Raw genomic sequence first — 23,051 nt, 5'->3', positions numbered from 1 at the left:
GTATCAAAATGTATTCAACCTGGCATACATCAAAGATTTTAGAGAAAGTGCCAGCCACTTCACTTTCTTAGCAAAGGCAGGGGTTGAGATTCTATGCCAATATAAGAAAGGACTGATTTAGCTGGGCTAGGAGCAAGTCACCTCAAGTGCAGAAGCTTCCAAAGTGCTGCACCCATACAGCCTGCAACAGGATACTCTAATTGCAGCAATTTCAGGAGGAAGCTTGAGAGTCTGGTAGCACAAGCTGCAGCAGCTATGTCAGGGAAAGGTTGGGCATCCGGGCATTTAGAGAGTCAGAGCTATTGGCGTCACAGAGCTGGGAAGACCTAAGTCCTTCTCCCATCCTCCTGTTTACCCCACCTGGCATCAAGGCTTTGCTTTAGCAAGGTGGCATGGCCCAGACCAGGCTGTGTATTCACTTTGTAACACTATGGAGGTGGCAATAAGGTAAGCTTTTCCATGTATTTCAGTCCTTGGCCTTAGGCATAGCGTGGAGAGGGAAACTGAATTCAGGCTCTATGCCCAGTTAATTCTCAGTTGCTCTCCTGGAAATGAACCTCCAAGCCCTTGTTTTAATAAGTACTGAGCTGTTAACGTGTGCCTTTCCTATTTAGCTCAGCTAGTATTGAGCTGAGCATCAGCAAAAGCAGATAATTACAGTTGCTCACAGAGGAGCCATTAAATAAGTGGACACTTGTTGAGGCCAGTCTTAGTAACACGTACAAAATGTGAGCAGAGCCAAGGAAGTGACCAGGCTCCCTTGGCTCTTCTTCTACCCTTTCTCATGGTCCCTAAAGATTTTTTTTAAGTGTGATCCAGAGTTTCTTGATAATATGATATTTGTACCTGAAAACCAGGCAAAATCACTACTCTGTCTTTTCCAGCCCTTTGCCCAGGATGTAACCAGCGGATACACTTTGCTATGTAATTCAACAAATTCCAGCATTTGCTAATTTTTGAACACAGCTCTCCAGCAGCCTCAGGAAGCTTTGCAAAACGACCTAGCTGCAAGAGGCTCAGTTTCATCAATGGATTTGTAAGCAAGTGTTCTTGGGGGAGGGGGGGGTCATTTGATTGTGGGTGAAATTAAACCAAGATTCTTTGACTGAATTTGCCATTTATCTCATGAAAAAGCTGGTTTTCATTTCTAACTTTTAAATGTGTCCCTCTGTAATTAAAAATAGCTTTTCCACTAAATATTAGGACATACCACATGAATGTAAGCAATTAGAGCTGCCTATATATTTATTCATGTTGACTTTTCATTATCTGATGCTCTAAATATAAGATTTACTTGGGTTGGACATTTTGTTTTGTTTTCCTGGCAACTTGAATCAAATAGCTTTTTCATAGAAACAAGAATGCAATGAAACGTGCAAAGAAGTGTCGTTTAGTTAAATGAAATAACATTAAAAGTGAGGGATACAGAAGCAAAAAAACAGGCTTATCAGAGAACGCTTTGCATTCAGTGGTGGTTTATCGAGCAAAGGAAATGTTACCTGAAGGCAGCGAATTGAACTGTCTCAATGTTCTTCTAATTTTATAACCAGCAGCTCTCTGCCTTGTCTCTCATTTTATTTACTGGAAATAAGTGTCTTGTTTTTCCAACTCCAGATTAACTTGTTCATTCAAAGCTAAAACAGTAAAGTAACAAGATGCTGTGTCTTCTGCAAGTTCCTTGTGCTTCAGCAAGCTCCAGTGCCTGACGCTTATCAGATTCCCCTTAATTTTTTCCTCCTTGAGGTGGTATTCTTGAAGGCTGGCTTTATAAAGGCAAAGATCAGATATGTTCAGTAAAGGTTAACCATTCACAGCGACAGTGTGTTTAATAGCCTTGGAGTGGAGACCAAGGAAACTTATGTTGACTTTCTGTGATGCTTTAAGTGTTCCTGAAAACGTCTCTTCAATATTCCTGAAAGCTTCCTCTCTTGTTTACAGCATCTTAATGACTTTTCAAAGGATGAATAACAATTCTTCAGGGAAGTAAATCTGAGGAGCTATATGGAAAAAGAACTGGTCTAAACCTGAAAACAATTCATCTGGGAAACAAACAGAAAAATCGTATTTTAGCATGCAATGCATACTTCATTCGATTCTGCTAAATTGCCGTTGTATTAGCACTGAATCACAGGAGAAACACAACATTTCACAAAGCAGATAAAGCCAGAAAGACTTTAAATAGTTTATGGGATATTAAATTTATATAGACTAAGATATATTGTGCCAGCCTAATTATTTTGTAACACTGTGGGTAGACCAATTGATGTGAGCTTAATTTCAATTACCTGTACTGTGTGGGCCAAATCCTGCTCTCATTTGCAATTACTGAAATCTTACTACAGGCAATAATTCCGTCTGAAATGGGCAGCATTGCATCAATTGTTTGATGATACAGGTTGTGGTAGAAAACAAGCCAAGAGAAGAACACATGGCTCTTCCTTTTCCACTATTGGCATAGAAGAGGCATTGCAAGGATCTCTGCAATGATTAGCAGACAATGGCAGCCTGTCCGCTAAAGAATATGACATTAATTTTGAGTGGTTTTCCAAAAGAAAAGGACTTGTTAGGCCTATATTGTGTCAGGTGAGCTTCTGCTATCCAAAATCAATGTAGCACCTATAGCAAATGATGACTTTCCTCTAATTCATCCAGGATTTGTCACCTTGGGTCTTACCTGCTGACAGCCAGTCTTGAGTGGCACTGGGAATGGGGAATCCTAGTCCAGCTGAAAGCTGGTTGTCTGGAAAAATTTACTGTCTTTGCCAAGAGGACTAGACTGAGAAAGTTGATGCCTCTTGCTTTACGTTCTCCATGGGGCTTATTTAGAGCTGGCCATGGTAGACTTAAAATTGTGAGCAATTCCATTTAATGTTTTGTATTGTCAGGGGTACTTGTGTGTTTTCCAGTGTTAGCAGTCTTTTCCAGACAGAACATTGCTGTAGCTTTTGTTCCCAACTTGCATATCGGTTCTTTCTGGCTTCCTCATGTAAATGACCCTAATTTTGAGCTGGAAGCTCCCAAGAGCAAGAATCGATGTCTGTAAATCCTCTCTATGATGGCTTTCCTCACATTTCCTATATGATGTCATGAGCTTCTCAAGAACACTTGCTTGCCACTGTAAATCAGCAAAACTGTAACCTTGTCATTCTCTGCTCTGGAGAGACAAGTCCTCCAGGTACCAAAGCACTAACGAGTAATATCACCAGCATCTTTGAAAGATGCACTTTGGGGTTCTCTTGAGCATTGCCTGGGTCAGCGGGCAGCATTCGTGGTGGGAACCAATGCTCAAATTCTTCTGTAACGCTTTTCACGTTCATGACTATTAAGGTCCAGGTTGCTGTGATGAATACCTCAGCATGTGATGGAAGGCAGAAGCACTTGCTGTTGAAGGTGATAATCATATTTGCTTGATTATTGTTTTCACATCATAGGGGAGGAAAGTCCTAGCAAATAGCTTCTTAGTAGACAGAAATGTTTGAGATCTTTGAAATTTTACCTTTGCACCCCCTACAGGGCTCCAGAGGCTTTCTGTGCAAGCTAAATAACCAAATAAGCTCTGCCTTCGTTCTGCATTCCTGGCTGAAAGAGAAAATATGTTCATTTTCTGGAGCTGCTGAGATCTAGCACAGGATTTACGCTGTACTTGAGTGTGTAAGTGATGCTGTGTCTGGGCACAATAGGCTAGATCAGAATCTAGTTCAGAGAAAAATATTATAAATCCAAGCCACTCCTAAAGTCAACAGGTGTTACCTAGGATTATCCAAAGGTGTAATAGCCATCATCCCTGCCTTTGCTATGTTCTGATGTCAGAGCTGTCCCCATCATCTCTTTGGGTGTGTGGCACAAGAGAAATGTCTTGCCCCGGAGATGCTCTCCAGGGAACTGGCTTCTCCTGCTGCCTCCATCTGCCTTCCACCACAGGCTGCTAGAATACCTGCCTTCAGCAGGGACAAGGCCCCCTGGGACAAGCCACATCGTGCATCGCCTCACCAGCAGCGGTACCCATATACGAGGGGGGAATCTCTTGTTACCATGACAATGAGCCTGTCGGGGTGAACATTTCTCTCTGTGAACGCCAATTCAAAGCTTAGAGCAATGCTGCTGCCTCTCAAAGCTTATTAGTGCCACATGCAAACAGAGCTGGGCAAAGCCTTGGGAAAATAAAGGGGCAAGGGGGAAAAAGCCAGGCAGTGCTGTACTCCCTTCTTGTCTCGGGCTTTGAGCGGTGGGGAGAGTGATTGCTTTCTGCACCTTTGTTCCCAGCTCCTGTACAAATCAAATCAAGCCTCCCTTCCCCCAGCAAAGATTGCACTAAGCTGGAGCACGCCAAAGCAAAAACGGATTAAAAAGAAAAATCATCCTTGCAGCAGCAGATGAAGAGGGTATAAATCAGGGAGATGGAGGATGCTCTGTCCCATGGCTTGTGCTCGCCACTGCTAACGAGGGGCTTAAATCAATATGTTGAAGGAGGACCTGGGGTATACACTGAGCTTTCCTCTGCCTTCTGCACCCATAACACCAACAGGCCAAGAAGGGCATGGACCAAATCTGTTGCAAGTGTGGAAGTCCAGGAGTGCCGGACAAGTCAGAACTGCCTCTCACCACACTGGAGGGAGCTCCTGAGACGACAAAAGTGCTGTGTTATAGTCCAGCCCTCCCTAGTCAGACCTCAAAAAGATGAAAGCAAGTTATATTTCAGGATGCTTTTAACAGCCACTGTTGTAAGACAGGTTGTTTCATTTTAGGTTTCAGATCTACAAAGAGTTAGGTATTTTTCCTTTGTGTAAATAAGTCTTATGTAGGTTATGGACAGTCTTATAGTGGTCTTTAAAGGGTGGGGGGAGGCACGAGGAAAAGCAGCAGGGCACTAGAGAATGAGAAGGGGTGGGAAGATTGCAAATACAGAAACAAACATTCTTGCTTTGTGCAGGGTTTGGCTACCATTGAAATGCAGGTTAAAAATGGTGAAAGCCTCCAAGATGAGAATGGAGATTAAGGGTAAGTAAGACCATATCTTCCTTGTGCTGGTTAAAGATTAATTGTGTTTTGGCACTTTTCCTCAGTTCTTATTCCTGTTTGCTTCAACTACTAAGCAGTGATAATAAACCCTAAAGACTCCATCTTTTGTGGAGGGGATATTCCCAGAGCACCTAGGACAGTGAAGCTGAGAAGGGCTGATACTGCTTCTCCCTGGGGTGGGAGACCTGAGATAACCCTGTGACAGCACTGAGTGGAAGATTAAATGAGTTTTGGTGATAAGGTGTGATCTGCAACCAGAGCCTGATGTGATGCTGAAGGACTCTCAAGCCACAGACAGTTGGACATGGTGGTCTCAAAAGGCCTTGAAATACAAACCGCTAGGACCATGCTCCCTAGAAACCCCTGATTTTTTTCCCTGATGATGTTGTACCAGCAGGATCGGATTAAGGAAGGATTCCCTTATTTGGGAAGGGGGGACTCCTTAATCTTCAAAGCCTGGATTTAAAGATCCTGGAGAGAGTAATCACAGCGAGTGAGATTAGCATCTGCTGGGGAACCTGGCAGGAGAGAGCAGCGTGGCACTGCCAACCCTGAGGTTGGTCCTCACCCTTGTTCCCAGCTCCTTTTCCCAGGTCTGTGTCTTAGATGTGTTCAGACGTGTGAAAACACAAAATCCACAGAAAGGAAGACATTAAAAAGAGCATTTCCTTATTCAAGTCATGGGTGGTTTCCTGCAAGTGAGAAAGTTGTAAAACACAGCTGGAACAGGTGGCAAATGATGAGAGGGTTGTTTTGTTTTGTTTTTTTACAAGTGCCTTTAATAATGCTTTTGCAGGGCTCTTGCCATAACAAACTGAGTCATCTTTCAGCCAGAAGAAGAAAAGGAGGACATGCTCGTAAATAGAAACTAGCTGGTGTAGGGCCATCCTCATACTGCCCAGAGGTGTGTTGGCCTTCAGCCATGTTAGAAGACCCATAGTTATTGCCTCAGTTGTGTAAGAAGACTTGAAACATGAGTTTGTGGTGGTGTGGCACTCATTTTTTACTTACTGTAGCTCACGCCATCAGGGAGCAGGACCATGCTCTGCTTTTCCCCAAGTAGGCTAAACCCAGTCTTTTCAGCAAAATGTGACTTCTTCCTTGTTTATTTATTTGAAACCCAGTCCCTGAACCATGGGATTTCTGTACAGATACAGTACAAGTGAAGCATTTATCCCAGCCAAGGCATATTGCCCCTGGGAGATCCCGCAGGAGAAGTGGACCATATTGGCTTTTTTATATTGCTGCATATATATTTTTATATTGCTGCTGTATTGCTGCAGCAGCACAGGAGCTCAATGGTGTGCATGCTTATCTGGAAGGAGGCAGTTGCCTCAAACCAAGTGAGGATCAGCTCCCCAACTGGTTCATCACTTCAAATTTAAAACTGCATTATTTATTCAGACAGGATTTTCTGGCAGCAAACCTTGCATCCCTTTTTGCATCCTCCATGGATGATAAAGGACAGCGGCATGCTTGATGCTCCCCAAAGCACACGCTGTGCCCCATGGCAATGGCTGGGCTCTGCTGACCTGGGTGGTGAAGTCAGCAGGTGCAGGCAAGCACCAGCCAAGCCACCACAGGCTTGGGAACTGGAACTTAAGGCCCTGCTGCACGTTCCCTTCTAGGTTGCTCTCTTTAAAAGCTCCCTTTGGGCGATATTGAAGCCTCTTTTGGCATGCTGCCCTGTGATGGGGCTGGGGCTTGTCTATTCCAGCCTTGCAAGTGCAACTCATCATTCTTTCTTGGTTTTCAAGTCCAATGTGATCATCTCCTACAGTCAAATCAGTCCCCTCTGCACAGGGCCTTTGGTTTCAGTTTCCTGACCTGGATCCTCTTCTTGCAGGTCTCTGTTGTCCCTATGATGCTCTCCTAGCTGAGGATGTTCTGTTTAAAACTGTCTCCTACTTCTATATGAATCCATCATCTGAGAGAGACATCACTAATGAAGTACAAGTAACAGCCATGTGTAAAGGAAAGCTATGCAATATCAGAGCTACAAAGAGTCTGATGCCTTTTGCTTAAGTCATTGAAACAGACTGCAGAACAGTAGGGAGCTATCCTGATTTTCTAATAACTTCCAGTGTGACTTTGTACCGGACAATCTGTTTCATCCCATATCCTCTTTAAGGCATTTCTTGCCTAATTTCAAAAGGAATTGAATAAATACTTCTAAAGATCATAGAATCATAGAATGGTTTGGTTGGAATGGACCTTAAAGATCATCCAGTTCCGACCTCCCCGCCATGAGCAGGGACAGCTCCCACTAGATCAGGTTGCTCAAAGCCTCATCCAGCTTGGCCTTGAACACCTCCAGGGATCTGGTCTTTGAAGTTTTCCTTTAACATTCACTACCAAATTGAGGGTTGGTGTTATCTCCTCTCCCTCTATTGCAGCAGCTCAGCCACACTGATGCAGAGGGTGATTTCTGTTATCATGACATCAATTCCCAGGCTCAGGGACCCTGCTCTGCCAAAACAGTGTTGGCTTGTCTACCTGTGAGGCACAGCAGAGGGATACTTCAAGTATCATCTGGCAGAGGATGCCCCGTCAGCAGGACACCCTTTCCTGTGCTTGGATGCCACTGGGCTGAGATGCCACATGTTCCATGTCAGCAGACCTGTGTGACTGTGGGATTAAGGCCTCTTTCCCCTGGGCCTTGTTGTATTGAATTGGATTTGGATAGTGGCTTTTTTTTTTGCTAGAGACTGTGCCACTGGCCTGGAATGTGTGTTCTTACAATTTGTCCTTTCAATTTAATTGTTGTTAAGGTCCCATGTTCACCCTAGCCTTTTAAAGTGTGAGAATCCTTTCTGTTGCTGAAAACTGACTGCATGCAAATTCCAGAGGACCAGAACTGGTTTGTACTGTATTACAAACAGGAGCAGTGATCTCAGTCTAGTTTCTAAAGCAGATAAGCTGACATTAGCAAGGCAAGAACAGCAAACAGCCTGGTGCTATTCTCCATCTGTCCTCAGAGATGACCCAGAACAGTATCAGCAGAAGGGCTACAGGGAGAAAACAAGGTATTTTGACAAATCTGTGCATGTAGTCACAACAGCCAAGAGAAATCCCTGTTTACAGCAGGTTGTTTTCCATCTCTTGCATGTGGCCATCAGTGTAATTGTAGCATACAGGTTACTCAGAGGAGATAATGCCCAAGAGTAACAGCTAACAGGGAAGAGTGGGAGACAGATGACAAACAAGTTATTTTGCTGCATTAAATCCCTTCATCTGTCTCTTCCTATAGTTGCAGTCAGGAATTGCCTTACATTGGGAATTTTAGTGCTGCTTTAGAAGAGCCAGATTAGTCATGCCAAGGATACCTACCTGTCCCTAGAATGTATTCCTGCTCCTGCCCACACATAAGATCTCATCAATGTACCTTCCCAGCTGTGGGCACCTTCCTCATTTTTCCACCTTGATCAAATCAGTGTCTCTTCCCAGAGAGTGGGCAGTCCTTTTGTTTGAAAAGAGGTGACAAAAAGTAAATACAAGAGTTGTTATTCAGGTCCCAACAGGTGCCTGGTCTGCTGGAGGATGCCCTGCTGAGAGAAGGGAGGTGGATCATTGACCATGTAGGTGGTCTCTATCAACAAGCAACACTGGTTTGAGCATCCTGCGATCCTCCTGCCACAATCAGCATAGGCAGAAGCTGATTTTTAAGTCGGCACACTGTTGGGAAAGAAAAGGAGGGCAGTCTTGGCAAAGCCATGATCCTGTTAGCTCTGATTGCTAAAGGTCGTGAGGTTTCTCCATCTGTCAGAGAGAGGAAAAGAATGCTGGTATCTTCAGCAAACTAATTTTAGGCTTGTATTATACCAATTCCCCTTTCAGTTTAATTTAATCATCTTTGGTGTCTGATTCTACAAATACGGCTTTGTACTGCTAAACCTTTGCTGCATATTAGCAGAGAGGCAGCTGAAATTTGAATTTAATTTTTATTATAGCAAGAAACCTTATATTTAGCACTTGGAAAATCTCTTGAATGCAGGAGCACATCAGTATATAAATGGAGGTTGCTTCGACCAGTATAATTTTGGAGGCTTAAGCAAGAGAATATAGGCCAGGTACTGATACTCTTAAAGGACCTTATGAGAAATATTTTACAAGGTGATTGCAATTACATTACTCTACAATATCAACCTACCTAGAATTTGCTGCAAAGAATTGCTTGTAATCAAAAAACACTTTGGGTTACAAGGTACTTTGAATGAAGTCTTCTGTAGTATGCAATATAAGGGTGAGGTACAGATAGACCTTCTCTCAGATGAAGTGACGGATGAGAGCCAGGAATAGCAAGGGCTGGACTAACCCAGGGACACGATGGTGGCCAGGAAATGCAGAACAAGCCAAAATGTCAGTGGGGTAAACCGCCTGCTTTCACCCCTATTCTCCATTAGGCAAAACTCCTGCTGGCTTCTTTGCCGTGTAGGATGCCAAACTAATAGTCACTCTTGGCATTAAAACACATGTAGGATTCAGGAGTCCGCCATATGCTCTAACAAAAGGAAGTACTTTAGTTTGCAGCTTGAGGCTGGAGCTGGAGGCTTTCCCAGCGATTGCCTCTTCTGACAGCTCGCATCCCTCTGAAACCTGTCCAGTTTCTAAAGGAGCTGCCTCTGATCCTGCCGACTTTGCAGCAGCTCACACAGATGTATGAATTCGACTGCGCTGCTGTAAATTCTGGGTCTAGTTTTCTTTTGGCATTGCTGATAGAGGGAGGAGTGCTTGATATCTGCTGGGTGGGGAGCAAGGGCTCCTGGCAGCTGGGAGGCTTGCCTGTAGGCTCATTGTTTCATAATAAAGACTTGCAATTTTTAAAGAGAGGATTCCCTTTACATAGCGAGAATGATCAGTGGCAGAATGTAGGAATATGTGGTTCTGAGGAGGAGCTTAAGTTCTGTTCTCCGCAGAGAGAGTTAAAAACCAGGGCAATAGCAGTGACACAGCCCTTTTCCACATCTGTTGGGTCAAGAGGTTATTGACCACGATAAGAGGCTGCAGCTCCTTCTAGCCTTTGACGCCTTCTGCTCCCTAACCCACCACCATCAGTGGGTGACCAGCATTAGTGATGCTGCAGACATAGTTTTTGTACCGTGGATACAGAGCAAGAGCACATGAGATTTGATGGCTTGCAGCTTTTTGCTCTTCGGGTCTGTAAATCAGTGTAGCAGGAGATGGTTTGTCTCAGGGTGAATAGCTGACTGCAGGCCAGTTGGCAGCCCCTGCACAGGGAGGCCTGTGTTAATAGCAGAGTCGTAGTTGATGCATAGCCTTGCTAAAAAGGATTGACGGATTTGCAGAGAACAACTTTCATGCATCCCATATGTTACTTGGCTTCCTCTAGGTGACTTAAAAAGAGGCAAAAAAACCTTTTGCTGGAAGAGAATAAGAACATTTATATACTTGGTTATTTTTAAGCATCTCTTTCTTCCCCCTCTAGCTTGACCTGATGTGATCAGAAAAATAAAAGGGTATTGATTAATCATTTTAGACTCATGCACAGAATGTATTAAGTAAATATAATTTCCTGTGGTCTTAATAGCAGGCACAGGAAAATTCCCATAAAAACTGAAGAGTTCTACTCTCTTAAGAATCACAAATGATTCTTGACTTAAGTTGTCGAAGATATAGCACCACTAAACAGCGTGGTAACTTCTGGGGCACTCTGGATCATACCTGAAATATTTGGCACATTTTCTATAGCAGAACTTCTGAGGAAGTGTGAAATTAAACCCTGAGGTCAAACAAGAACTTTTTGGAGCAATGCTATTTTCACTTCCCTCTGTTTCAGTTAGGCAAACACGTGCAGTACAGGCCATCGGGCATGATGAAGTGCCATTGTTTAATACTGAAAAAATGCACATTTGATCTAGTTTGCATTTCCTAGAAACTGTGTTATTGATTTTACAATATATTTTTCCTTGGAAAAAAAAATCTGCAGTTATTTATTCATTCTTGCCCCTTGGAGAGCTTGCTACCATCTGTTTTTCTTGGCTTTCCATCACTTTTTTTTTTTCACTTGTTCTTCTCGCACTGTGCACCACTGAAGGACTATACTGTACATTATCTCATAGCCAAATTATGCAGGGTATTGTAAACATGTTGTAAACTTTGCCAGCTGCGAAGTCAATGGCTCTGAGAAATCTTGCTAAGCCTTATAATGCTCTTTGAAGAAACAAGTCAGCTTTTTGGAAGCAGATTTGCAGGGCAGCGTGACACAAAGGTGTAATACTGCTTTTGCAAATTGCTGGGGAAAGAAAAGGAGCAAATAGACGTGTTCTTGGATCCCTGTAGCATTATCATAGAGACCAAGAAGTCCCTGAAACAATCTGCTCAGCACCCACTGATAAGTCATAGCACTGCCCCTTCGTGCAGGTGCTGGGACCTGCAGGCTCTATGCCTTGGTGGGCAGTAACAGGGATTGCAGCCCGATACAGCCCTGGCAGCCCTGTCATTTCAGTCAGAACAGGACCAGGCTCAGGGCACGTAGCAGATCTGAAGCCCGTGACACCCCAAGGTTATCCCTGGAACTGGTGAAGCAATGTCCTGCAAGCAGCATCCTGTGAGGATGCAAGCCATAGGGTGTCTCATGCTCTGCATTGCATGACTAGGGCCCATTGCTGCCCTTGGAAATACGAGTTGTAGGGAAAGAATCATAGATATGTGAGGATAGGTCTGTGTAAATCTAAAAGAAATATACCTAGTTACAGATTTTTTTATATCTTCTGATGGTTGAACAAAAAGGATATTGGCACTGGCAATACCAGGCATTCCAGAAATTATGCCTCAAAAATGTGCAATAGCTTTAAAACTGCCTTTATGAGGTTTGGTATCGGTTCTCTTTGTCTGTCTTCTGATGACTGATCTTGGTGCAGTGAAAGTTGCACCTTCAAGCCTTGACCTTTTGTACACTTCCAGAATGGGCAGAAATCTCCATCTGGGAGATACACAACTTGGGCCCAGGAGGTGGGAATGCAGGAGGAGCATCACGCAGCACAGACACAGAGGTTACTGCCACCCTTGCAAATAGAGAGGCCATGGGGCTGTACCGATGCCCTCCCTGCAGGGAATGATCCCAAATTCCCTGAAGTCTAGAGGGCAAGGAGGCAATGTAGATTATAGGACCACAGGAGAGAGCCCATTTCAGTGGATGGTGTACATGTAAATACCTGTACAGACAGAAGATAAGCATGCGACCCTCAGAGAAGTGCAGATTTCTACATTCGTTATAAATTCATTATGAATGTTTTTGTGCTCTGAACTTGACTGTTAAGGAAAAAAAGACACAGTAAGTTTAGAGGAGATTTGAGGTGGGACTTTGAGAGTAACTGATCTGGTACCATAGATGCTGCCCTTAAACAGCACTTTAGAAAGAGCCCAGGGGCTGGACCGGAGCACCATGGTGCTTGGGGTAGCTCAGTCCTGCACTTCCCACCATCCTTTGGCTGTCCTTCCTGCACCACAGCTTGCAGCCCTCAAAAGGCTGCTGAGAAAAACTAGCTGGACAGGACATCTGTCTGCAATATTTAGGGAATTCAAACCCATTTTTTAAACTATTCCAGCAATCTTTCACCTTTCTTTCCAACAGTTAGGGAAGAGGATCACGAGTTCAGTCATACATGGCTGTGAATAGCCTATGACTTATTGCCCTATTCCTGCTCTTTTTACAGGGTTAAGATCTTAGGGGAGAAAAATTGCTTTGCTTGAGGAGATGTAATTTTTTTTGGAAAGGAAGGACAATGTTCTTCCAGCCCTGGAAGTATTCTTGGGAAAGCTATTTCTTCTCTGAAGAGTCTTTTATTACTATTATGGGCTTATGTTCATGGGCTTATGTTCATAGGCTTGCACTCTCATTTAGGGGCAGTGATTTAAATGAGGGGCTTTAATCAACAATTTTCATCATGATTTAAATCAGCTAGCAGGAAACACAAAATTGATTACATAAATTAATCTTGTTCTTCATTTGTACTCTTTAATTATTTTCCAAAGGAAGAACTGATACTTTCTCACTGGAGCTTAGTGCTCTTTTTTAAACTTACGATCAGGATAAGCAATTACTATATTTATTTAAGAATTGGCATGTTAAATCTGAAGTTACTTAACTCTTGATTTTATGTTCCAAACTGATGACTGATGCCTCTACTACATGACTAATTTTAATGTTAATTTGTGTCAAGGTGCACTGCAGAGCAGAGTAAGAAACAAACATTAGTTACTGTGCTTTAATTTAAATCACATTATAATCTTAAATATCATGGATGGATGGGGCAAGGAGAAGAATACAGTTATCAAAACTTATTCTGCATTTGAAATGGGCATTTCAAACACAGGGAACATTACCCCTTGACAGCAGGATGGGATATTTCTAATCACCAAATCCTTATAAAGACTTATACATGGGAAAGTGCAATCGCCTATTATCTCTGGTTTCAATTCCCAATGGTTTTCTCTAACTTGAGTGAACTGAAGGGAAGAACATCTTTCTGTGCACCCCAAGGATGTTACAGAGTTAGAGTCTCAAGAACCTCCTGATCCAGATGGTTCAGCAACTACTTCAGTCACTGTGGTGGCTTGACCTCATCTAAAATGTGTAGGGGTTTATTTCTATTTATTATAATATTACAGTGAATTTAGGCCATAATATTCAGTACCATTGATTCAGTTTTGGTTTAAAATTATTGATTTTTATACACATAATGTACATAACTTTAAAAAATTAATAATCCTATGCTCTGATATTTCTGGGAAAAGAATGCTTTGCGTTTTTCATTCTCCTTTCACTTGCATTCACTTGCTCAGTGCAGCTGCAGTGAGTAGAGTGTTTGTATTTCTCATTCATACCATGGTGTGTAAGAATAAACTGAAAGCATAATGAACCTTTTTTAGAAAAGCTTTGGGGTATGTATATCCATACATACATATATTTTTCAGATTGAAAAGATTGAATAGTCAAGTTAATCCTTCAGGTATTTCAGTTTTCTTTATTGGATAAATTAATGCCCAAGTTAGAGATCTGGTTTCTTGTTAGCTTCAACCATCATGACAAAGAGTCCAGAGCTCCCTGGGGATGCACAGGATGGGGATTTTCCAACATGGATGGATACATCCACCCACTTTCAGCCTGAGTTGCAGCAGGTTCATGGCACTGAACCTCTGCCACCCCTTCTCTCAGCACCACACGGGATGCGGAAGAGTTGTTGCTACCTCCCTCCTTCGATGCTCTTGCAATGGTGCAGTGCCTTTCTGCTAGCGCTGCAGTTTGGCAGTCATCAGCCCATTTTGCCAATTCGCTGAGACAATTTTCCCCAAATCACACTTGAGATTAAAGACAAAACAGCAAAGGCTTGATTTCTTTCTTTCCCCTGACAGAAGCCATATGTACCATGCCAAGATGTGACACACAATACCTTGCCTTATAGACACATGTCATTCATGCTGACTCAGAGCAGGAAACCTTCACTGCTTCATCCCACATTATTTCTAGTCTGAAGCCCCTGGGAAAGGCTTCAGCTTTGCGATGAGATCTAAGCTCAAGTTGCTTTGTTTTGTTTTAAGTTGAAGTTTTAGCATGGCTTGGGTTTTTTTTCTTTGGGGGCAGTGTGCGTTGGTTTGGGTTTTCTTTCCAGAAGCCTGAAAATCTTTCAGTGGCTGTTGATTTCAAATGATGCTTCTGGCTGCAAAACCCACTGCAAACCAATGGACTCCGGAGCAAGAGAGCAACTTCAACAGTGGCACCCACTCATTATGGTCCAGGGCTTCTTGAATAGCTTTATGCTGTATTTTTGATTGGTTTTGTCTGTGCCTAACCTCCTCCCTAGCAAGGAGAGGGCCCTTCTCCTGCAGGTGCTGCCCACTGCTGCTGTGTCTGGAATTTGAGCCTGAAGCAGGTATTCTGCCATCCCAGCAAACACCAAACACCATGTACTGTCAAGACTAAAGGGAGCTCATTTCATCTCACAGCATTAGGTAGAGCAGTGGTTGAGGGGAAAGTAAAGAAAATAATGTAGAAGCAAATATTACAGTTAATAGAAGAGCATATTTCTGATGGATTTTTTTTGTTGTCTTTGTTAATGTAGGGGGTTTTGTACATGCAGAAAATTGTTTAGACCTCAGATGGCAGCTCAGTGCCATGAAAACCTCAGCCTTTGCACCTACCTCTACCCACCCTAGCACGGCCACCCCACGAAGCTCTAATACAGACCCTTATCTTCAAGCCATTCCTGTTGTATCTTCTCTGCTCCTGTCATACAGAGTGCATTTTAATGCAAACATGCATCAAAGAAACTAGAAATGACATATAATTTGATGTCATTAAGTATGAGATTGCCCCTCTCCCTTCCAGGGCTGTATAAATCAAACCAGCTTCAGGTCTTTTCTTCCCAGGGATCTCTACTGCAGGTGCCTCCAATAAGCATTTTGCTGTCTGTGTTTCCTGGCAGGGGTGGTTTATGGCCATATACGAGTGTGCACCATCATCTCCCTCTTGATTTAGCATGTGGAAGGGCCAATATGTACCTTTATTAAAGGCAATCTTAATCTTTCTTATGGAACATTATTTTAAAATGTAGGCTCAGAGCAGCTTTTGGAGGCAGGCAGAAATTGCTGGTGGTAATATACCTGAATTATACGGGATGTATGGGGTTTGGCTGTTGTACTTCAATTGCTTCCTTCCATTGCTTGCTGTAACCTGATTTGCTCCTAGCACCTGGCCATTGCCTGGGAGAGCTTACAGGTAACAAAACATGTCAGCACAGTTGTTTGCATTTTATACACACACACGTATATATGTATATATGCATGAGTGAGGTCTAAGTGCAGAAGGAAGTGAGTGGGTGGATGGTTGCTGAGTTGGAGTGTGGGTGGATGCCTGAGTGAACGCATAGATGGATGGATGGTTGCTGAGTTGGAGCGTGGATGGATGGAGATGGGAGCATGGGTTGGTGTGTGAGCGAATGTGTTGTGGATGGGTGTACAAACTGAAGTGTGGGTGGCCGGATATATGGGAGCATGGATTGGTGCACAAGTTGGTGCATGCATGGATGGGTGGGTGCCCAAATGTAGTGGCTGGTGCAGGAATGGGTGGATGGTTGAATGACTTGTTGCGTGCATGGTTTGGTGCAGGCATGGTGGGAGTGTGGGTGCATTGGCTGGTGCAGGAATGGATGGGTGGGTGCACAGATGTATTGGCTGACGCAGGAATGGGGGGATGGGTGTGTGGGTTGGTACAGGCATGGCTGGGCAGGTGTCTAGGTGCATTGGCTGGTGCAGGAATGGGGATGTGGGTTGTTAGGTTGGTGCAAACATGGCTGGCTGTTTGGGTTGGTGCATTGGCTGGTGCAGGAATGGGGATGTGTGTGCATGGGTTGATGCAGGCATGGCTGTGTGGGTTTCTAGGTGCATTGGCTGGTGCAGGAATGGGTATGTGGGTCATGGGTTGGTGTGAGCATAGCTAGGTGATTAGGTTGGTGCAGGCATGGTTGGGTGGGCGTCTAGGTACATTGGAAGGTTTAGGAATGGGGAGCTGGGTGCATGGGCTGGTGCACGGGTGGGTGCAGGCACGGCTGGCTGGTTGGGTTGGTGCAGCCATGGCCGGGCAGGTGCCCCGGTGCACTGGCAGGTGCCCCCGCCCCTCGGAGCCCCCAGTGCCGCCGCGGGGGGCGTGGCCTGCGTCCGGCTTGGGGGGCGTGGCGTGCCCCGCCCCTCCCCGCGCGCGGAGCCGGGGGGCGCGCGGCACCTGCGTGGGGCTGCGCGGGGCCGCGTCCCGGATGTAGCCGGCGCGGGAACATGGCGGTGGGCGCGGTGTGACGGAGGCGGCCGAGGTAGGGGCGGTGCGGGGCGGTGCGGGGACAAAAGCGGCCCGGCCCGGGCATCCCCGGCTGGGGGTGGGAGCAGGGGCCGCTGCGAACGCCGTGCGGGGCTTCCCGCGGCGGCGCCTCCGGGGCCGTTTTTATTTGTTTTGTTTTTTAAAGGCGTTTTGATTTCTGTCAGGTCCGTGGTCCCCCACCCCCCCGAAGTTGCTCCCAACTTTCCGCGGGCATCTCCCGGCATGCGGCGGGGGATGCTGTCCCCTGCCCTGCCCGCGGCACCGCTCGCCGTGTCCCTCGGTTCCCCCGTGGCTGAAGAAGCCGAGCCGGAGCTTCGCACCCGCCGAGAAAGGCTTTCTCCTGAGTGCCCATCGCTCCTGGAGAATCCCACCCCGCCCGCTGGCTGCCTTCCCTCCTCTTTGTTACACACCAGCCCTCCGCCACCGTAAAGAAACAATGGGATTTGTTATTTTTGTTCTTTTCTTCCTGTGTTAGACCGAACGGGCTGTCATTCTCCTTAAGGATAAAACTCCCACCAGCTATAGAGACCACTCTGACTCAGTGAGACCACCCTGCTTGGGAGCCTTTCCCTTCATTTTAGAGTTCTTGCGATATGCTTTAGCATTTGTAAAATGAAGGAAAGGAGTTGGTACCTGTGTTGAGGTGGATCCCTGCTGCCTGGGCAGCACCTAAGGAATTATTGTGCCGAATTTATTTCCTTTATTATACCATGAAACTTTAAATAATGCTGCTTAGGACTAAAGCGGGGAGCCACGCTCCCCTGCCCTGCCTGAAAACTGGTGTTAGTGGCTGTGAGCACCATTGCCATCACGAAAACTGGTGTTGGTGGCTGTGAGCACCATTGCCATCACAAAAGCCGGTGTTGGTGGCTGTGAGTCTCACAGACCTCTTATTGCGTGGAGAACGCTTCTGGAGGTGTTGGGGAATTGCTCCTACTGTCTCCTGAGGATAATGTTTCCGATGCGGAGACTGAGTTTAGTGTCACTTGCAGGGCTTCTGCACCCTGGGAGGTGAGGTTGAGCAGAAGCTGTAGAAGGTTTTCTGTTTCAGTTTGAGGTTCACAAAATGGCACTTTGCGTTGCTTGATTCTTCCTGCTGAAGTGATGCTGTTTATGCTGCGTGGTGATTAAGAACGCATTGATCCCCTCACAGTGAGCGGCTGCCTTCCTAGGGGTTTGCAGGTGGGGATGGAGGGACCCAGGCAGCGCAGGGCAGAGCTCTGGCTTCAGAGCTGCTGCTGCTGTGTGGGTTAGAGCTTTGAGAGTTATTCGTTGCAATTTGCCTCACTGTCTGTTTCGGTGGCTTAGTTGCATTTTTTTTTTTTGTTGTAGTTTGTTTCAGGTTGATGGAAGGTCTTTGTTCACTGTGGAATTACGTTTTTGTGCTATCAAACATATTAATTGGAGATAAATTGAGGAAAAACGTGGTTTGGATTGAGAAACTCGCTTTCACATTGCAAGTGCTGAAGCTAAACTTGCTTCTTCAGCGTCACACATTTGTACAAATGGTTTTGATTCAGGTGAAGCTGCACTTTCTAGCAGAGATTCATTTTCATCAGAAGATTTTTGGATCAATCTGTCATAGTTCTGCCTCCCTTTTGTGCTGAAACTCTGAATGCCATTACTCACTTCTGCAGTTTTTTAACCTTATTCTAAGAAATGAAGGCTAAGCAGTCACTGTGTGCACGCGTGTCGTTCAGTTGTAGCGGCTGTTGAACCGTACTTAACAGAGCAGCTCAGAGCAATCACTTCTGTGCAGAGAAGCGGTGGCACAGAGAGGAGACCGTGGCAGTCCTGTGGTGGAGAACCCTGTTACAAGTCATCATCGAGTTGCATTTGGTGAACCTCTGCAGAGCCATACCTAGTAAATCCCATTGCTAGTTCGATTCCCCTGTTACTTAGGCACCCCTGTTTGCTTCCCAGCGGCTTTTTTCTGGACATCTTTGTCAGTCATGATATTCACAGTAGGTGAATGATTGGCTTTCAGTGACATCTCAGCATCCTGATGGCTGATTCTAAAATGAAAATGTGTAAAGAGCAAGATTCTTGCAAAGCATTTCATTTCCCAGCTATTATTTGCTGAAGCAACAGTTATTTTGGAAACGATTAATTTGAAAACTAATATTTGGAAAATAAAATGCTTTGCAAGAAACTTGCTTGCTAGTGTTGTCAGTTGGGCTGAGAACAAACTTCTCATGGTTCTAGTTAACAACAGTTGCAAGTTTTGCCTTACCTCATCAGCATCACCTCCTGCACCAGGTTTGGTACTGAAATATGAGAGGCAAACTGTTCATTTTGACATCACCTGCAGCACATATTTTGGATTTAGAGCTGAGTTCAAGGAGAACTCCAGCTCATGTGGCTGAAGCCCAAGAGGTGACACTGCTGCAGATCTGTCATGGGTACTGTGCTGTTTCAGAAGGGTGTTGAAAAAAAAGAAGAGGAAAAACGGAGCAGAAGAGTGACTGCATCTCTGCTTATCTTCTCTGATCACCCTCAGATTTGACAATGGAATCCAGTTATTGCTTTGAAGCTGCTCCAATTAAGAAACTGAAGGGTTTGGCATTTACTTGTTCAGATACATAAATTCACTCCAGTTTTACTGGTTTACTTTGTAAAAGCTACAAACAGAAGTCCACTACATGGCATGCATTGAAACTGCTAACAGGCGTTTGTGGGTAGCACTGGTGGAACAGTTTCTGAAATATCACAGAATCACAAGGTTGGAAAGGACGCACTGGATCATCGAGTCCAACCATTCCTAACACTCCCTAAACCATGTCCCTCAGCACTTCATCCACCCGTTCCTTAAACACCTCCAGGGAAGGTGACTCGACCACCTCCCTGGGCAGCCTGTTCCAGTACCCAATGACTCTTACTGTGAAGAATTTTTTTCTGATATCCAACCTGTTTCAGCCTGCATAAAGCTGAAACAAAAGACCTCTTGCTAAAATACCTCCTTAGGATATCGTGCTTCTGCTGTTGGCAGCTCTGACTCGCGGTGCTGTTTGGCCGCCTGGTGGGTTCCTGAGGCTGTCTGTACTTTATTTCTTGGAGAAGTCAGTGGAGTTGGTCTGCTGGGTCTGCTGCAGGGCTTGGCCACATTTCCCCAATTCTTGCAGAAAGCCAGGTGAACCTCTACCATGATGGTGGCATGGTTGGTGGCTGCTGTCATGTAAAACTAGAAACACCAAGGTGGAAATGTGATGTGGTTGGTATCCCTCACAGCTGGGGGGCATACCCTTTTTACCATCTTCCACTGTACTCCATTATTTTTTTCCATTAATTGTAGTCTATTAGACATTTTCTTACACTCTTACTAGTCTCGATAGCAATTTAAAGCCTGAAAGGTGTTTTGTCCAACTATTTGCTCAAAAAGTGGATGGCATGTCAATAGAATCTTAGTTCCTATGACGTTCTGCCTTCTGGCTTCTCAGGTGTCTGCTATGGATTTGTCTCTTGCTTGTTAGGAGTTTCATAGAATATCTCCGTCCTCTGCTGATACAAAACTTGGATAATTTTGAGACAACTTGCCCCCCCATTAAACTCAGCTTTGGCTGGCAGTGAGGCATGTCGGACCATTGGCTGATGTACAGCACAACTGTACTGGCTACTTTTCAAGGGAAGAGAGCTGAAAACGGGCAAGTTTCAAACACTTCAACAACTGTGCACCAAAAACTAGTTAGTTATGAGGCCATTTAAAAGCCCCCCACACACACTTAGAGCAATTCAGTGCGCTCTAATGATATTTAATATTCAGGTAACTCTAATTAAGCCTTTAATCCATTAGGCCATGCAGATCACTTGGGACTTGCTGTGAGTGCTGGTGTTTAAGCCTGCCTGTCAGCAAGCCCAGTGGGGCTTGGTGCTGCATTTGGAAGGCTGTCCCCTCAACCAAGAAAACAAAATGTTTTCTGCTACAGTGAATGTTTAGCTTTTCTTTTCTTTTTTTTTTTTTTTTTTTTTTTCCCCAAGAGATCAGGCCTGTGGCTGAGGTTCTGGGGCTGATACCTGCTGTAGAGTTTCGTTCTTGTGTGGTTCAGCTGTGCCTGTTGAAAGCAGCCCTGGCACAAAATGTCAGCTTTGAGCCCAGTCTTGTGCCTTAAAGTTCCCAAGTAGTGCCTGGGAGTGCAGTGATGAAAAATGTGTACGCACCTGCTGCATCTTGCAGAGCCAGCCGTGACATACGAGGATGGCTATTTTTCATGTTTTCATATTATTTTTTTTCAGGGCCACATAGGAGTGCTCCTGCTTTTGGAAGGTGCATCCGATGGATGTACAAAGGTAACTATGTCTCAGAGTAGACAGAGCTTGAATATTGTTTAAGATCAAGCCAACAAAACCAGAAATGTGTGAATCAAGTTTGGCTTTTCTCCCTTTACAGGCTGTGCTGCTGTTTCCTATTTCTGACGTTTCTTATCCCTTAAGGAAAGCTTTTATTAAAACCTGAGCTGCATATACCAATTAATACTTACATCTCGAAAACCACCAAAACTGAGCTTCCGGTGAGCTGGAGGGTCTAAGAATGTGTAGTAAGACCTGTTTTCACCTGGGGGAGCTTACAGCATAACGTGGACCCATCCTGTTTGTGCATAGAATCATAAAATAGATTTAGTTGGAAGGGACCTTAAAGATCAGCCAGTTCCAACTTCCCTGCCATGGGTAGAGACGCCTTCCACAGGATCAGGTTGCTCAAAGCCCTACCCAGCCTGGCCTCGAAAACCTCAAGGGATTAGGCATTCACAATTTCTTTGGGCAACCTGTGCTGGTGCCTCACCACTACCACAGTAAAAAATTTCTTTCTAATATCTAGTCTGTATCTCCCCTCCTTCAGCTTAAAATATGGCATATGCTCGGGTGAGGAGAGCCAAAGCGTGCAGGAGAGGAGTGGTGTGACTTGCTCAGGAGCATGCACCACTGAAGAGTGAAAGTGAAATCCTGGCTCCCATCATTTTCTTTCTGTGCTATCTTAGCTTTGCTCTGTTTGCCAGCTCTGCTGTTAAGAGTTTGCTGCTAGCAAATGGCTCTGCTTGCAGCAGGGCATGCTGCCCCAGTGTCACAGGGGTGAGAGTTTTGATTTTGCTGAGCAAAAGTGCTCTTCCAAGAATAGGTTAAGCCGAAGAACTTGCATGCCAAAAATAGCAATAGAGATTTTCCTTTTTTCCAACTGTGCTTTAGATTTATTGTTCCCTGCTGGAGGCAGCTGAAAAAGAGATACCGCAGCTGTAGGCAAGAGAATAGTGTAAATAGATATACACAGTCACCTCCGATGGAGGAAAACCACGTGCTAGATGCCCCTGTAGAAATACAGAATAATGCAAAATAACAATGTAATTTAAATATAGTGCAATGTCACTGAACTCCCTTAAAGTTTTGTTGTTTTCCTAGCAGTTAAGGTACCCCAGGAAGGGGAGGATGGAGAGATCCGTGGTGACAAAGGAGACGACAAAAGAAGTGCCAACAAACAAAAACTAGAATGAATAAATGCCACAAAAATGATGCTGGTGTTACTGGAATAGACCTTTTATTGTGACGTGCTCTTCTGTGTGTGGATAATTCACTCTTCCCAAACTGGTGGCAGTAAAATCTACATAGCAGCTTTCCCATCCTCCTTCGTGCAGGCTGTGTAGGTGACTGTTGTTAAAACTTCAGATTTCTCTCGTGGCATTCTCTGTAGGAATTTTTGCACCATTAAGTAAAACTCCAGCTTTCCCATTCCCCGAATTAGATGCTTGCACAGAGGACAGCTAATTACTTGCACTACAACTATTTAAGGCATTGGGCTGAGTGTAGAGCTGAAAGTCAGGAGGCACTGTCACTCTAATCCAGGCTCTGCTGCTCTCTGAGCCGCCTCTGAGAAGTTACTTAACCTCTGTGTGCCACTGCTTCCCTCAAGTTAATAAAAGGGATTATGGTAATTGCTTTTGAAAAGCACTTTCAGGTGTTTAGTTTTATTTTTTTAGAATGTACGGAGCTATCTGGTCCTAAGCTGAAGAGGCTTCGTCTGTCCCAGGAGGCTTTTGGTACCTTGCAGGGTTATGAAAACATTGCCTAATGCCTCATTGGGCTGTTTAGGCCACATAAATAAATATGTTTAAGGTATTTTTCATTAATCTTCTATGTACTGCTCACAGAAGGGCTCTTAGATACAACTCAAGGACATAGAAGTGAGTTCAAAAGGGTTGTTATTGAACATTTCATG

At 44.7% G+C, this 23,051-nt stretch overlaps 1 protein-coding gene and 1 long non-coding RNA gene across 4 annotated transcripts in view; both read left to right on the top strand.

Moving 5' to 3' along the window:
* PAK5 (p21 (RAC1) activated kinase 5) overlaps window positions 1-23,051 on the top strand; it is a 140,719-nt gene that overhangs the window by 30,138 nt on the left and 87,530 nt on the right. The window contains exons 1-2 of one of the 3 annotated variants that reach the window (XM_054060917.1): window positions 16,788-16,844; window positions 21,080-21,133. The exons of 1 other annotated variant lie outside the window; for it this stretch is intronic. In XM_054060917.1, coding sequence (XP_053916892.1) covers window positions 21,124-21,133 — 10 coding nt within the window. In that variant the 5' untranslated portion in view covers window positions 16,788-16,844; window positions 21,080-21,123. Of the gene's footprint in view, window positions 1-16,717; window positions 16,845-21,079; window positions 21,134-23,051 lie in introns of those variants that run through there. One more of the 3 variants, XM_054060918.1, reaches the window with a different exon arrangement.
* LOC128851599 (uncharacterized) lies at window positions 165-2,112 on the top strand. Its single transcript, XR_008448929.1, has 3 exons — window positions 165-447; window positions 885-1,036; window positions 1,939-2,112. It is a non-coding gene; the product is annotated as an uncharacterized LOC128851599 (long non-coding RNA).

This window comes from Cuculus canorus, chromosome 3 (genome assembly GCF_017976375.1).
Source record: "Cuculus canorus isolate bCucCan1 chromosome 3, bCucCan1.pri, whole genome shotgun sequence".
Lineage (NCBI taxonomy): Eukaryota > Metazoa > Chordata > Aves > Cuculiformes > Cuculidae > Cuculus > Cuculus canorus.
This window is presented reverse-complemented; position numbering and strand designations above follow the sequence as displayed.